The following is a 15,914-nucleotide window of genomic DNA, read 5'->3' as shown; positions in this document are numbered from 1 at the left end:
AAATAAACAAACGGAGATAGATAGATAATAAAGATGGTGGTGACGATGTCGATGATGATGACGGTAAGAAATAAAGGAAGAAGAAGAAGAAAAGAAGATTTTAGACAGACTTCTTAGCCATCTCATGAAAGAGTAGTCGATTCCAATCATCCACAGGTCCTATAGAGAGAAACATGCCCAAATTACATTTATGAATAAACATATCCAAATGACAATCCCATTGGCGCAAACCACTTATTTTTTCTTTGCATGATTATGTATTATAATAAGTGCTTACCAGGTATGCATGTGTGAAGACAATCTTTATCTGGACGTGAATGAGCATCACCTCGTCTATTAGTCAAAGAAACGTCTAGAAACTGGAATCTACTATCGTTCTCTTCTTTGATCCATTCCTACATATTTTAATACAAATATAAGTATAAAAGAGAATGTGGCGTGTGTAAGGAGATGTATTATGGATAAATTCATCTGGTTTTGCATTGCATTGTCTTTTGCCTCTTCCTCTTCCTCCTCCTTTTATCTCTTTCTTTCTCTTTATTTTGCTCCTTAAAGTATTCTTCATTATATAGTAGTTGCTTGCTTGATTGATTGATTTATTTATTTTTACCTTCCAAACATTATCAAATGCTTCAAACATATGCCATTCGTATTCTTTGGGTTGTCCGGTTGGTTGAAAAGGTATGTTTTGTGGAACTGTGTATTGTGAGCAGTTTGCATGGCCGTACGGTGTGCTTCTGATCCATATCGTCTGGTGTGGTTTGACATTGGCCTTGAGATGATCAAACACAATTCCCATCGCCTCTTTGAATGCAGCCAGCATTTCGTCCTGAGATCTATTGGGACCCCATTTAAAGTTAGGATGCCAGTGAGGGCCCTATATAATGAGAGAGAAAGAGATCAGCATTTTGTAAAAGCGATGAAACCAAACCACGCTAAGCTAAATGATAAAATATTTATATAGTGGAAATTAGTGTAACAGCACAAAAAGAACTTACGGTATTGATGATCACATAGTCAAAATAAGGAATAGCATGAACCCTATATATCAAAGTCAATATTAATATCAAAAAATAAATAAAGTATTATCACCATCGTTAGTATGTTTTATATATACACGTTTTCGTTTCTTGCAACTTACCAAGGATAATTGTGTCCTCTTCCCATCTGATCTCCTTCATCTTCAAATGGTGCAATCAACTTAAAGTCGTCCAGACGGAGTAAGTAGTCGGCTCGAACATATGCCATCGATACTTCCTTGTCTCCGTCTTGGGCCTGCTTGTAGACGTGTTGAGTAGGCTTGATGTAACTGTCACCACCATTTACACGGGTCTCCGTCTTTGGAACCTGGATGTACTCTCCGAGTAAACAACTCAGACTTTCGTAGTGTAGTTGTGTAATGGAGTCTCCGATCATCAACAGAGATTTCTTTGATAGGTGTTTAGCGAATGCTTCTGGATCCAATGGTAAGACTGAGCATGATTCTGGTTCCCAACTATAGTCAAGCCTTTATATATATATATTATTATTAGTTTTTTTTTAGTGTATTAGTTGGTTAATACTGCTTTATTACTATTACTATTACTATTATTATTATTATTATTATTATTATTATTATTATTGAAGAAAGACATACATGCGCTTGCTACGTTGGAGTTCTTTTGGATCGTCTCGTCTGTAACACATGTGTGTAAATTGCTTTTTGCAGTGGTACCCGACAGCCTTGTCGATTGTTGCTCTGTTGACTGGCTTGAGGTTCAAGGGTCTATATTTCCACTGGCCCTGGTTGTAGGTTTCGATTGTGCAGAGAGAGCTGTTTATCTGAGACAGATCGGCAACCATCGGTTGAGTAAACTGTTGTGGACTTTTATTGTTCGTAGTAGTGGTTGGTTCAGAAGTATCGTTGCTTGTGGGCAAAAGCATCCTAAGATTTTCCTGCCAGGACCAAATGAACAGCCAGAACAAGAAACATAGTGTTCCTGCAAGTAAATAGACTAGCTTGCTGTGAAACTGGAGAGTGACAGGTCCGCTCATATGAAGCAAAATCCAAAAGGTTTTGATAAAGAAAAAGAAGAAGGAATGAATAAAGAAAAGAAGAAAAAGGTACACTTTAAATTGTTATTTTTCTTTTATTATTAAATAAAATAAAATATAACTGAGATAATTTTACAAGGTCAAGTAAGTTGAGAAGCTCTCCCAGAATTCGGTGACACCATCAAAAAAAAACTAAATCTGGAAGGAAGAATTGCTCTAGTTATTTAGTTTATTAAAACTACGCTAATAAATAAATTTTATAAAAGAAAACTGTATAAATCAACAGACATATAAAAACTACCATATTAATCGTTTTATTTCCTTGGTAACAAATGTTAAAGAATGGAAATATACCTTATTTATTTTTATCTTTAAACATTACCGCTTCAATACACAACCTCATCTTGGTCAGAATCTACAAGAACATTAAGTTTTGATAACATAAGAAGCAGAATTCAATTGATTGAAATGAAACCTCAACTAAAATACCAGCAAAAATAAATAAATAATGTCCTTTGTCTGTGACCCCTGAGCAGACCGGTGCAGGGTTGCACGCACATTTTCTTTTATATATATATTGCCTAGAGATAAATTGTTACGATTAAATATTCCAAAGAAAGAAAATAAATAGACAGATAGATCTTCAGACTCGCAAAATTCTAGGCTTAATTGACTATATCGCATCAGAGCCCGAAAGAAAGAAGTAATAAACAGCAAAGGACTAAATTGATTAAGTGTGTTTATATTTGTCTGGATCGATGATATTACAATCTCCTCAAAGTTCACACACAAAAAAGTAAGCAAAAAAGAAATGAAGCATTCCTTGACAAATGGTCAATCTGATAATCCCTAATTTCAGAGTTACCTGAATCCCATAATTTCAGCACTATTGTTATTATTAACATTATTATTATTTATATTAAATGTGTGCGTAAATATTGCTTCATGGAATATACAGTTAAATGATGGCTTGAATATTAAAAGAACTGCTATAATAAGAATGGTTTATTGTTGCTATATATATTTTTTATCAAGATAGAATAAATGTATATATGTAGTTGTGTCAACGTGGTAATATATTCATATTATCTGTGCCACCAAAAGATATTCATTTTTGCTTTTTTTTTTAAAAAAAAAAGAACGAAGCTCTGAAAGAGGAAGAAGAAAACGACAAGATCTAGAGCTATTACTTGATGATATCCAACATTAAATAGAAATTAATTGGTTGGTTGGTTGTATATATATATAGAAAGACAAGGTAGATATATGATCTTGTAGTTTATCTGTATGTAATTCAATGTGATTATATACATATATACATTTATGGCATTTCATTTGGATATATATTTATATATTTATGTATGAATGTATGTATGTATATATATGTATATACATGCGTGTGATTATAACGGGGGGTATCAAAGAACAATGGATCAAAAAAAAAAAGAAGAAAGAATCAAAAGGGGAGGGGTTGGCTAAATGTACAAAATAATAAAAGAAAAAAAAAGAGAAAAAAATATGAATGGATAAATAGATAGAAAACAATATTGTGATTTTTTATCCCCTCTTTCTCTCCTTCTTTTTCGCACCCCCTTCTTATTTCCAAACGTTGCCTGTCAAAAACATATCATTGTCATTGTTGTTGTTGTTGTTCTGATTAGATGATACTCTGGTTGACGCACTCTGATCTGGCCACTGCCAAGTCTCTTCTCCTGCTGATTCTCTAGAATATGTCTGGAGGGTCTGCTGTTCCGGTAATGAATTCGGTACATCTTCTTGTTGTTGGTTATATGATAATGATGGTGCTGGGGACTCAACAAAAGACGGTACATTTGGCGGCTGACTGACCGAAATGACAGGTGGAGTAGAACGAGAGGCACGGGGCTGGTGCTGAAGAGTAGGTTGGAGATAATTGGAACGTTCTGAAGCTTGTGATTTTGGTTGTGGTTGTGGTTGTGGCTGTGGTTGCAAATACTGTGAATGTGCGTGTGGTTGTGCGGCAAACACATTTACCCTGGGAGATGTTGGCCCTCTTGATGGACTGGGTGCCCTAGAGTGATTGGGTGTTCTGGCTGGGGTGTTTAATCCGCTCCTTGGTCCGTTACTTTTAAAAGGAGTCTTCCTGTGTCCTGCAGAATTTATAGTAGACCGCCCACCACCACCAGCACCACCACTTGTAGATAATGGTCGTGATGATCTTACAGAAGGATCTGATCCAGTATCATAATCATAATCATCGTCGTCGTCGTCATTATAATCATTGTTATCACGATCATCATCGGTTACTGCTTCCACAACCACAAAGTTTCCTTTTCCTTGTTCGACCACCACATCAACGCAACCTCCTCGAGGAGACAATCCACCGGATTTCTTGGCCTTTTGGTGATACTTTCCCTTCTTTTTCTTTGCGTCTAAAGAACCAGAATTGTACCGTCCTGGCCGTAATCCAGTTCCACCGTATCCACCACCGCCTCGAACTTGTTTCCAGAGTGGGATACGGAAATCAATGACCGGGTAATTGTAATCTCCAAACATCATTGCCCGACTAGTTCTGTAATGATCTTCAACCTCATCATTAGGATCCGGATCATCGAATTCGAGTGGCTCGTACACTTCAACTCCCGAAGCTCCCCTCTCTCCTCCCCCACTTCCTCCTCTGCCTTCATTTAATGCACGGCCAGCACTAATGAAACGAGACGTCGGTGCAGGATCAATCCAGTGCTTTTTGGCTGTGCTGGTCGAGTACCGTAAACCGGCCATGATTCGAGATGTTCGGCTGCTCCCGATGTGGGGAACTCCTTCTGAAGGTTCAAATGATCTGTAGTTAAACTGGGATCCTCGAAGAGTGTCAAGAGTGTCCATCACAACATCCTTGATACCAAAAGAGTCTCGGATTGCTCTGTAGATTGGCATACGAGCAGAGTGAACATCAGGATCATAATAATCCTCATAAGAAAAAGAGAATCTTTTTTTGTAATTGATATGAATAAGTCAGTAAATCAAAAGTCGATAAACAACGATTGCTAATTTGACTTACGAATGAGCAATTGCAGCAGGTACCATTTCCATACAAATGAGAAAGTCTTGAATGGCCACTGAGATATGTTCAGGTCCCTCTGATTGTCCGTATAACATATTAGTACTATGCTTTGTTATATGATACCTAATCCCTTTTCTTATTTCTTTACTCTCTCTCTTTTATATTATTTTACTTACCATCTTGAATCATTCCGGCTGCTACCATCAAAGCAATAACCACACTCTGCCAAAACGAAAAGAAGATGATTGCCTTGACACATAGGAATTTAGGAAGAGGTCTAAATAAATAAATAAACACGCACACACGTACACACATATATGCAATACGTTAACATTGAGTCTTTCTTTTTTTTTTAACTTGTAGTAACCATTCACATCAGACTACTTGTATATATATATATTTACCTGAATGCAACAAGATCTTTCTTGGTGGCATAAAAAAATACCATGAGACACCACAATGTCAAAGTTACACTGATGTTGTAAAAGAAGGTGAGGTAAAGATAAGAGCTTGTCCAGCTAATTTCTCCTTCGCTATAATGGCCTGTTGCTTTGAGAGCCATGGTGACGACGGCCAAGATAGGCTTGACATAGACAAACTGAAGGATACCTCGTTTGACAAACAGAAAGGTGTATGGATCACCCACATAGATTTCGCGTGACCAAAGCGTGCCAGGAAAAAAGTTTTCGGACGGTGGTCGGGAGTGAAGCATGATAATCAAGGCTCGCTCACCGCCCAGTTTGTTGAGTAGGAGGTTAAAGAAGGCATAGATAACATATGCTTCGTACATGTCACGAAAGGTGTCCACATAGAATGCGACATTGAGAGATACCAATGAGACAAATGTACTGACACCATAGATGGGCACACTTTATATATACATAAATAAATAAATAAATAAATAAATGTCAATTATTATTATTACTTTCTTCTTCTTTTTTGTCTTTCTCTCTACTGCGAATGTATGTAGGAATGCAGGCATGTAGGCATGTAAATTATGTATGTATATGTGCAGTGCATTTTATCTATTTTGTGGAGATTAAAGAAACTTACATCCACAAAATACGAATGACTTGTCTTTGTTGGTTCTATTGAAAACAAATTGATATTACTATTACTAATACTGTATATTATATTAAGTTATCTCTATCTTTTTAGGGCTGCTCGCATTACTTACCGGTTTTCTGTAGTTCTTCCAGTGTAGCCAGACAGAAATCATTGAGATGCAAGTGGCCACAATTGTAAATATAAGTGCTAGATTGATAGCAATCAGACTAAACTCTGACCCGGCACCACCTTCACCATAGCCATTGTCTGCCAATAAGAGGGCCATTCGAGACCTTGCGAATGACATTTTCGTTCTTTTCTTTTCTTTTCTTTTAAATACTAGCAAGGACAAGGACAAGGACAAGAAAAAGAAGAAGAGAAATTAACGTTCAAGAGGGTACAAAAAATAAGAAAATAAGAAGAAGAAAAATTAGAAAGAAAGAATAAAATTTTGGTCAACAGTAAAATAAATCACAAAAATTGAATGAAAACTATTGCTGTGAAGCTGTGAAGCTGTATTGTGATTATAGTGTGTGTGTGTGTGTGTGTGTACGCTGTTGTTTGTTGGTTGTTGGTTGTTGGCTGTACTTTTTTGCAGCACGTGTTTTTATAAGTTGTGTGTAGATTGAGTATATAAAGTCTTGATTGACACACTGAAAAAAACAAATTATATATATATTATATATTTAAAGGGAGGGAAAATTAGAAGAGGAATCAAGATGATATTTATATATAAAAATATCAAAAAATTTAAATTTAAATAAATTAAATAAAATTATAAACAAATAAAATTTTCCTTTTGTATATATAAAATAGATATATGCTGTGTATGACATATGAAGTGCAATAAAAACTGTCTATTATCATCAGAAAAGAAATAATAAAGCAAAAGGAGTAAAAGGGGTTTAAATAAATAACGATAACGATAACGATAACGATAACGATATAGACAGAAAGTAGAAGAGTTGATAGTAAACAGTTGAGAGTAAAGGAGGTGGTGGTGGTGGTGGTGAAGGAGAGCGAGCGAAGGAGGCCAGGACTCGTGGTATCGATTTGTGCATTATGAAAACATTAAATTTGAAGGTTCAGAACATTTATGTCTTGATTTTTGAATTGTTTCTTTATAGGGTTTGTTCATTTAGCTACGTAGATTTTTGTGAATTAAATGCATAAACATACACACACGAATATGTATTCATACATACAGCTATACATAAACTATGAATAAATTACCAATAATTTGAAACACTAGCATCATAATATTTACAACAAATCGTATACTCTTCTTCTTGCTATATATATATATACTCTAGAGTAGTATAAAGAGATTGTTTGTATGTATAGATCTATACCAAGTGTTTGCTTACTAGACATTTACAGTTAAACGTTTTCTTAATAATAATAGTAGTAATAAAATTGATATTTATTTTGATGCACAATCAACGTCACCCATTCAAATAAACATCATAATATGCATTACTATTATTATTGTTATTATTGTTTTGGTATTGGTCTTTCATACAAGAGAATACTCTTTACCTTACAATAAGTAAGGTAAAATAAATTAAATTAAATAAATAAATAAATAAATAAATAAATAAATTAAAAAGAAAAATGATCTTGGCAAAGTCCTCTCATCATCACCCCCTCTTTTCCATCACATCATTTATCCTGTCATTTTCTGCTACTGCTGCTGCTTCTTCTGCTGATGTTGGTTCTTAAAAAGAACATATTTTAACTTCCAATACGATCAGTTTCAGTAGGGCAATAGACCTTTTGTTTGTTTTATATATTTTTGTAAAAAAAAAAATATGCAAGAAATCAGAAACACTGAAAAAACTCCACAAATTATTATATTTTTCTTACCTGTTCCTGCTCATCGAAATTCAAAACGGTAGGCTTACTGGCCAAGGGAACAAACATCGTATTCCAGAGAGCCTATGAGAAGATTGCAAGTTATATTTAAGTAAAAGAATATATATATATATATATTTATCTATTTATTTTATTTGAACCTTACCTTGGTCACCCACTGATGACCCTTTGTGCTAGGGTGGAAGCAATCAATGTCACTATATCAAATGTTAGTATTGACGCAATTTTGTTTATTTTGTTTATGTTTCATGTTTCATGTTCTCCTTTTTGTATTCCAAAATATAATAAGAAACAAGAAAAGATTCAATAGATCTGTCTAGACATCTATGGACCATCTAGCTGACCAATTACGAACAAAGCATCTTAATTAAATAAGCCGATTTGACGTACCTGAGTCCATCGATGGGGAAACTAGTGATATTAACCGGCACGGGTGTGTACATTACACCAAAACTGTCTGTGCTCTTGGACTTGTAGTCATTGAAGATTTTCAACAACTGAGCATTGTAAGCTAATCCGACGATCGCAAACAAACAATTGGGTAAATATTTATCTAGTTTTTTATTTATCCAAGCTTACCATCAGAGATTTCATCCATCTGTGGACGCTTCTTGGGGTTAATGGAGCACATGCACTCAAAGGTGTTCAACTTGAAGTTGATATCCTTGAAGGGCATGCAGTACTCTTGTTGGGCTGTCAGGGTATAGACTTGCGAAACCTTGAATGTACTCACTAATTTTTAAATTTTCAAATTAGTATTATTATTTTATAGCGAAAATATTTAGTACTGAATATATTTATTTACTTACTCAAGTTGATAAGCACACGAGGAACAGTAGTTCGGATACGTTCAATTGCAGCAACAACATTCTCTCCGTAACTCTTGGCTCCCAAAGATTGGAAAACGGGATCAAGGCAATAAGTACACTGATCATTACCTGATCATTAAAATGTTAAATATGTATATTAGCAAGATTGTTTTGCTTGTATTGTCAAAATGTGAACAAAACGTACTGCCAATTTGAATATTAATAAGCTTCCAGTCGTGGGTGTAGTTGACGCCTGGCAAGTTCTTGATTGCTATACACACACATAGCGTAAGAAATAATTTACAAGTACTTCTCTTTTCTTCTTTTTCATTCTTTGCTATACCTGGCAAGAGATAATCAACTTGATCATCAAGATTAGGAGCCATTGCACCAGATTGAGCAGCATTCAAAACATCCATGCTTGGTTTATCTGTTGTTTATGGTTAACATCAGTACCAATAATCATAATAAAATACTTTAAAATCTGTCGCTAATATATGACAATATATACTTACATTGGTTGGGAGCGCATAGAGGGCCTGTATAGAGAAACAATTAAAGATAGAAAACATACTGTTAACCTCAATTCACCCTTTTTCTAAAAAGGTCTTGTTGTTATTTTTGTTACCAAAGCACAGCTCGGCCAGGTGCTCCTTTACTGAGGGTCCAAGAAGCTTGGGGCTGTATCGCTTGATAAGATTTGGAATAGTAATTGCACCAGGATCACCACCTGCAGCATAACTGACACCACGGTACTCATAAATTGACTTGAGATTGAGAAGTGAATCTCCTTGAATACCATCAGCAGCAAATCCAGCAGTAATACTATTGTTATTAATACGATCGTTAATTTCTTAGTCGATTTAAGGATTTAAAGGGCAATTTTTAGGAGGTTTGATGTTGTAGATCATTACCAACAAACAACAACAACAAAAGCTTAATTTATCAATCAAAGAAAAAAGTATAATAATGTTTCTGCCTGTCTAATTTTCTTTTATTTTGCAAAGCTACATGTGTATATATAGAGAAAATTATCTTATATATCTTTTTACCTGTCACCGATGGCACCAATAACAGTGATATCATCTGGGCGTAGATCAGTCACACCCTTTGGAGCAGTGGTTCTGGGCTTGAGAGCAGGACATTGTTCAATTGATGACATTTTGACGCCATGCACATTAGAGACAAATACAAGGCCAAAGGTGGCGGTGAACAAAAGGAGGGATTTGGAGAGAAGCATGGTGTTTCTGATGCTTTAGGAGAAGTTGAAAGATAATTATCTTCAGGTAATTTAGTCTAGTGTATTTATACTATTTTTTGTTCTTAAAAAAATTATAATGATTTTCCTCCTCCTCATTTCACTCTCCTCCAACTCCTTCCTTTATTGATGTTGTACTTTGGAACGGTAGTCCTGGTTATGCAAAACACATATGTGTATGCATTGTACTTTGGTTTATCATAGTACAAAGATTAGTGAGAGAATTGGGCGTGCTTTTTTTTTAAAAAAAAATTGTCAGTGTCTTTTAAAAAGAAGATTTAATTAGGTTTACCCTTGCCATTCGCCTATATTTCTATCTATATAAAAACTAAAGACCTTTTGAGCTTCTGTCTTACAAGCTACCCAAGTTTATGACACAGAATCGGGCGTGTATTTGTTTTGATCTTGACCTTGATCTTTGAAAGGTTCAATTCAATTTATTTTAAATTGTTTTATGTATTTAATAATCATTGTATTCTCTAGTTATAAAGTGCCTATATAACTTTATATGTATTACATAATATATGGAAATACAGTTCTTTGAAGCATTGTCAAAATCATTTCCCTTCTTATTTCCACTATACACATTGGTTATCTATGTTTAATTTATCAATTGCTAATTTTCTTGATTGATTTCCTTCAATTGACTCCAATGATCTTTTTTACACTTGAATATATATATATATTTACTGTTTTTTTTCTAACAAAATATACGTATGTGTAAGTATTTATTGACGATTCTGTCAAAGTTTTACATCTTTAGCTTATAGTCCTTTGATAGTCTTGTTATGCTTCGTATGTCAGTTGATCATAATTATAGATGTTACCATTATTTTCTACAAGGCATGAGATAATACCACGAATAAATAATACATAGTTCTTGGGAAATTCTCTTGCCCTGCATTTTCGTATAACCCTATATCTCTTTTTTTTTCTCTATCTATCTTATTTAACAAACCATAGTCATACAAAACGGTCTCAATTATTTTTTTTTAGATCGTATTCTCCACGGTATCCACAACTATTAACTATGTTTTACAAAACCAAAACAATAAATAAAATATGTGCGATACGAAAAAAAAAAAAGAAAAACTCAAGAAGATACACTTTTTTCTTCTTGTACCTGAGAATATCACACCAAAACCATCAACCGAACTAGACTTTTATTTTGTTCTCTTTCTCTCTATTAAAGTCTCAAATGAATTCCTCAAAGCCAAAAGCACCAATATTTTGGATTTTGAATCAATTATTAAAGTAACTTATATCTGTAAATAATAATAATAATAAATAATTCTTGCCTATTATCTAGTTTCTAGCCAAATTATAATTATTATGATTTTCTTGGGTTCTTTAGATATATCTTTAATGGAATAAACTTTTTTTTAAAAAAAACATAGTTGAGAGGCGTAGTAGGAGGGCTGATTCTCCTTTCTCACTTTTTTTGGAGGAGGATTAGACTTCAAATAAAAATTATAAAATACTTGTAAATAATCTTATTAGTAAAATAATATGGTACGTTTCTGGAATAGATTTATCTGCTTAAGATTGGATCCGATCACCTTAAAATACAAGAATATATAATAAGGTACTAAGGAATGAAAAAAGAATCAAAAGAATTGTAACCAAGGAACCAAAGAAAAAAAACAGACAAGTACAAGTACAAGGGAAAAAAAACAACAAAGTATGTGGGAGTTGTACATATAGCCCTAATTTTGGAAGAGTAAAGTTGTAGTCAATGTGCCCTTGAGATGATAATAATACTAATCTTAATACTAATAATCGATGTGTAAATCCTGCAACTTAAAATTTTCTTCTTTTTCTACTTTGTACAACTTCGATCACAGTGGGGTGAAATGTTGTACATATCCAATGTATCTCTAAAGTATACTGGAAAAGAAAACATTTATCTAATAAAATCTAGTAAAGCAATAAAGAGACTGACTAATATCCAGCTCACAAACATCAATTGATAATATGTACGCAGGCTTAGAATCAGAGGATATGCTTGTATATATCTATAGGCTTTACTTTTATTAAGAATTTTGTATGGGTTAAAATAAAATAAAGAGAAATTTTTACAGCCATACAGAAATATACACACGCACTATATCCAAGGTCAGATGAAGACAGTTGTCCCACCAAAATAATAATTTTATAATTATTATTACTAAAGAGAAAGGGGTAGGAGGGAGAGGAAGGGGTATGTGGCACATATTAATTTACAAGTGAACACTGATCGACTCCCATTCCGGTATATCTTAGTGGAGAGAGCCAAAAAAAAAACACACACACACACACACACAATTAATGTATTGCAACGCATTATGATCGAAAAGAAAAATCCCGGAATACTCTTTAAATATACTCCGAGGTGCTGTGCTTCTTTATAATCTTCTTGGTAGAAGAAACAAAGAAACAAAGAAGGAGGGAGGAAAACATAATAGCATTAAAGAAGAGTATCGATCAGAGATAAATCCAGTCTTAAGATCAACAATGATCCCAGACGAATATATATATATACTGTATTACACAAAGTTAACGGCTTAAGGTGTATATGTATATAATTTACCTGGTATTTGTATTTGCTCAACAAATGGGGATATAATTCAGAAAACTGGTTCTTTTTGCCTAAATGTTCAAGGTAAGTTTTGGTTACTTGAAGACAATATTCACATGTCAAAGTCGCATCCTATTTATCTCTTCTATGTAGGAAACCCTCGTAAAGATTACTGTATATATATATATCTCTTTAACATGTAATAATATCAATAGTATTAGTATTTATTCTTTAAAATACTTTGTAATGCAGATATTGGTAACTCTTAATAATAGTAACCAGTAACTATGAAAATAGTATTACAATATTGAAAGTACAAAAAAATAAAACAAAACATAGGTATATGTGCATGCACTCTTTATAATATATCGATCGATTGACGAATCAATCAATTGCTATAGTTAATATATGGCACTCGATGCAATTGTTATTTTACTTTTTCTTGTCATATATACAACTCATAAACGAGGATTATAAAAAGTTCAAAGCAGTTCTAATTGGCTGTTTTCATTCATAGGTAAATTGTATTGAGCCATTAGACAGAGAGAAAGTAGGGGAAACTCAATTGGAATGTACACGGCCTTAATTAATCAAAATATTCTTCCTCTTTGCTGTATGTACATGATAGTTTTTTGTATATGTATATATATGACATAAAATATTGGCTATTTTAATTATTATTTGGTGCTGACAGACTGAAAAGTCCAAAATTAATCAAGTGCTCATAGTACCATTTCTTCCATTATGTAAAGGTCTTTTATTGTGTGTTTCTCTAGGCGTTAAATCCTGTGAAAAATCTCTTCCGCCAAAAGTATGATATTCTTCTTAATCTAATTGACAATGGAAGAAGGTTAAACAGTAAGAGTCGTTTGAACTTTTTAGCATGTCCACATCAATTGGAAGTAGTCTAAAATAGGACAGCCAGACTATACACAGTCAAAACTCTACTTGAGTGTGATTCATAAATTTGTTTAAATATGAATTATATAACTATAAATCATATGAAGATTTCTATATCAAAATTGTACTTTTTTTTGGTATTCTTAATCATAAAGCAAAAAAAAAAAATTAGGGGGTTTCAGTAATTTTATATGCCTGGCTTACGACGTATCGCTAATTTAATTACTACAAATTATTTGCTGTAATTAATTTAAAAAACTCCGTGTTTAAACTTTTCCTTCAAAACCTATATGCAGAGTCGTAATTTTATTTTTAAGACTAATTACAGCCAATAATTCTTTGTAGTTAAATTAGCGCTACGTCGAAAGTCAAACATATAAAATTGCTGAAACCCCTCTTGTAGGTTATTGAAATATATTTAAAATGTACGCTTTGATTGAGTACCCCCTCTCATCCATAAAAAAAATTGCTTATTATTGCCAGATGGTCACGCCCCTATTAACATAAGTCGATCTGAATAACTGTTTCTTTCCATAAGGCTCATACTAGCTATCTCTGTCTTTCTTTCTCTTTCCCTTTCCCTCTATCTCTCTCAGGCTTTATCCTTCCTTATCCCCTTTCAATTCTTCCCGCCTATTAACTTTGGATCAAGACAGTTTGGGCACTGGACAATTGTCTCACAAGACGTGTACTCTCCGGCTGATTTTTTTCAGTATTATTAAAAAGTTTGTATATATATGTTGTTTAAAATTAAAATTAAAATTTTGTGATTTCGACTAATTTTTTTTGGGGGTTTTGCCGTTTTCAACAAAGTTTTTGACTATTAGTAAGAAAACAACAACAATTGCTAGAGTTCAATTATTCTCTTGAATGTGATACATACATATATATTTATATATATATATACCCCATATTGTTACTATTATTATTTGACAGGTCATATTTTATTGATTATATTTAATTTCTTGAAAAATTAAAATTAATAGTAATATTATTCCTACATTTTAATCAAAGCGATATAGATACACAAATCCAAGTCAAGAAAATTCAAACCAAACTTAGACCACATAATAAAAGACAGAGTAATGTAGAGAAAGTTTTGCGATTGACAGCAAAACAAAAGATTGTTATTATTATTTTTATTTGATGTGATGTGATCATGAATAAATGAATAAAATGCAAGATATAAATGAGGTGTTGTACAATAATGATATGCTAGTAATGTGCTTAAAAATATATAAGAATTTTGGTTTTTGTTTTGTTTTCATCTTATATATAAAGAATTGAAAAAAAAATGATATAGATATAGATATAGAAAAGAAAAGCATAATGTGTCATAGAGTAAAGTTCATAGTGGCTGCATAATAAAGTTAAAATAAGGAAAATTTTGAAAGGGAGTTCTTTTTGACTATTGTTACAAATATGTACAAGATGCATAAGTTTTGTATATGTGTGTGTGTGTGTGCAGGAGCGCATTAAAAGGTACGATGGGATGTTGGGCAGATGCGAACTGTCACTGTAGGATGATCGAAAATGAGAGCCTCGAGCTCCATAGATTTACTTGATCCAGTGCGAGATAAAGAGCTGGGCTTTGAAAGGTAAGGACCAGAGACAAATGATTCGTATGAGAGAGTTGAAGAAGATGAAGCGAGAGAAGGTGTGATTGAGCTGGTCTTTTTTTTGCGTCCTAGTGTTTTTTTGACCAAGGAACATCCTCGGATGCGAGCTGCCAGTGATGTAGTAACAGCTGAGACTCGGCTTGGCTTTGCAGCGCAAGGTTTTTCGGTCTCTGTTTGTGCCTGTGGCTGTGGTTGTGGCTGTGCCTTGTTTGATACTCGAACATTTGAGAAAGTGCTTTTTTGGGTAGAGAAGATCTGCATTGTAATTTAAAGAGGTCTTTAAGAGTGAATTAAAGAGGAAAGAAAGGTAGGAAAGAAGGGTATTTATAGACGAAGCTCAAAATCATGATTTCCTGGTCTTAACAAAGAAAAGGCATATAGAAACAGACCTCTTCTTCGTTGAACTTTCCTATTTTGGCAGGTTTACAAGGGAGATGACTGGGTTGCATCGTTGTCATTTATCGATCAATACATACAAAATCATGATCCTACTGAAAATACAGTCTGATTGTCAGAGAATGGGACCAGATATGAAAGGACAGCTCAGGGTCTACCCCTCGTCCTCTCTCTCTCTTTCTCTTTCTCTCTTGTCAATTGTGGCTAGTGGCCAGCTTTCGAATTCGACTTGTATCAATTACTAGTGAACTTATCGGTCGATTTGGCTCATCGAGATTTAATAAAAATAAAATAAAGTAAAATATTCAAGTAGAAAACGAGCGGGTGTCCTTTTTTTATTATTAAAAAAAAGGGTCTAAATAAATTACTTCTCCTGGGG

General features: G+C 33.6%; 4 protein-coding genes across 4 annotated transcripts; all 4 read right to left on the bottom strand.

Moving 5' to 3' along the window:
- Positions 1–100: 100 nt before the first annotated feature.
- PHYBLDRAFT_163449 (hypothetical protein) lies at positions 101–2,034 on the bottom strand (the record flags this gene model as incomplete). The annotated part of the gene is made up of 6 exons (XM_018434801.1): positions 101–243; positions 278–395; positions 611–877; positions 999–1,041; positions 1,142–1,507; positions 1,637–2,034. The coding sequence occupies 6 exons, from the start codon at positions 2,032–2,034 to the stop codon at positions 101–103; spliced, it is 1,335 nt and encodes a 444-aa protein (XP_018296371.1).
- Positions 2,035–4,539: 2,505 nt separating this feature from the next.
- PHYBLDRAFT_107139 (hypothetical protein) lies at positions 4,540–6,407 on the bottom strand (the record flags this gene model as incomplete). The annotated part of the gene is made up of 6 exons (XM_018427980.1): positions 4,540–4,999; positions 5,072–5,150; positions 5,251–5,351; positions 5,479–5,943; positions 6,128–6,162; positions 6,252–6,407. Coding segments are annotated over 6 exons (1,296 nt in total), but the record flags the coding sequence as incomplete, so codon positions are not given.
- A 1,448-nt stretch (positions 6,408–7,855) lies between these two features.
- PHYBLDRAFT_140429 (hypothetical protein) lies at positions 7,856–10,045 on the bottom strand (the record flags this gene model as incomplete). Its single annotated transcript, XM_018430400.1, has 11 exons — positions 7,856–7,894; positions 7,988–8,059; positions 8,142–8,193; positions 8,387–8,507; positions 8,576–8,728; positions 8,806–8,934; positions 9,011–9,076; positions 9,149–9,235; positions 9,321–9,344; positions 9,434–9,630; positions 9,858–10,045. The coding sequence occupies 11 exons, from the start codon at positions 10,043–10,045 to the stop codon at positions 7,856–7,858; spliced, it is 1,128 nt and encodes a 375-aa protein (XP_018296369.1).
- Positions 10,046–14,139: 4,094 nt separating this feature from the next.
- Positions 14,140–15,400, bottom strand: PHYBLDRAFT_79591 (hypothetical protein; the record flags this gene model as incomplete). The annotated part of the gene is made up of 2 exons (XM_018443478.1): positions 14,140–14,219; positions 15,007–15,400. 2 exons carry the CDS (start codon positions 15,398–15,400, stop codon positions 14,140–14,142), a joined length of 474 nt encoding a protein of 157 aa, XP_018296368.1.
- Positions 15,401–15,914: the final 514 nt, after the last annotated feature.

The sequence above is a fragment of the Phycomyces blakesleeanus genome (assembly GCF_001638985.1).
Source record: "Phycomyces blakesleeanus NRRL 1555(-) unplaced genomic scaffold PHYBLscaffold_3, whole genome shotgun sequence".
NCBI classification, from domain to species: Eukaryota; Fungi; Mucoromycota; class Mucoromycetes; order Mucorales; family Phycomycetaceae; genus Phycomyces; species Phycomyces blakesleeanus.
Note: the sequence above shows the minus strand (reverse complement) of the source record. Positions and strands in the feature narration are given on the sequence as shown.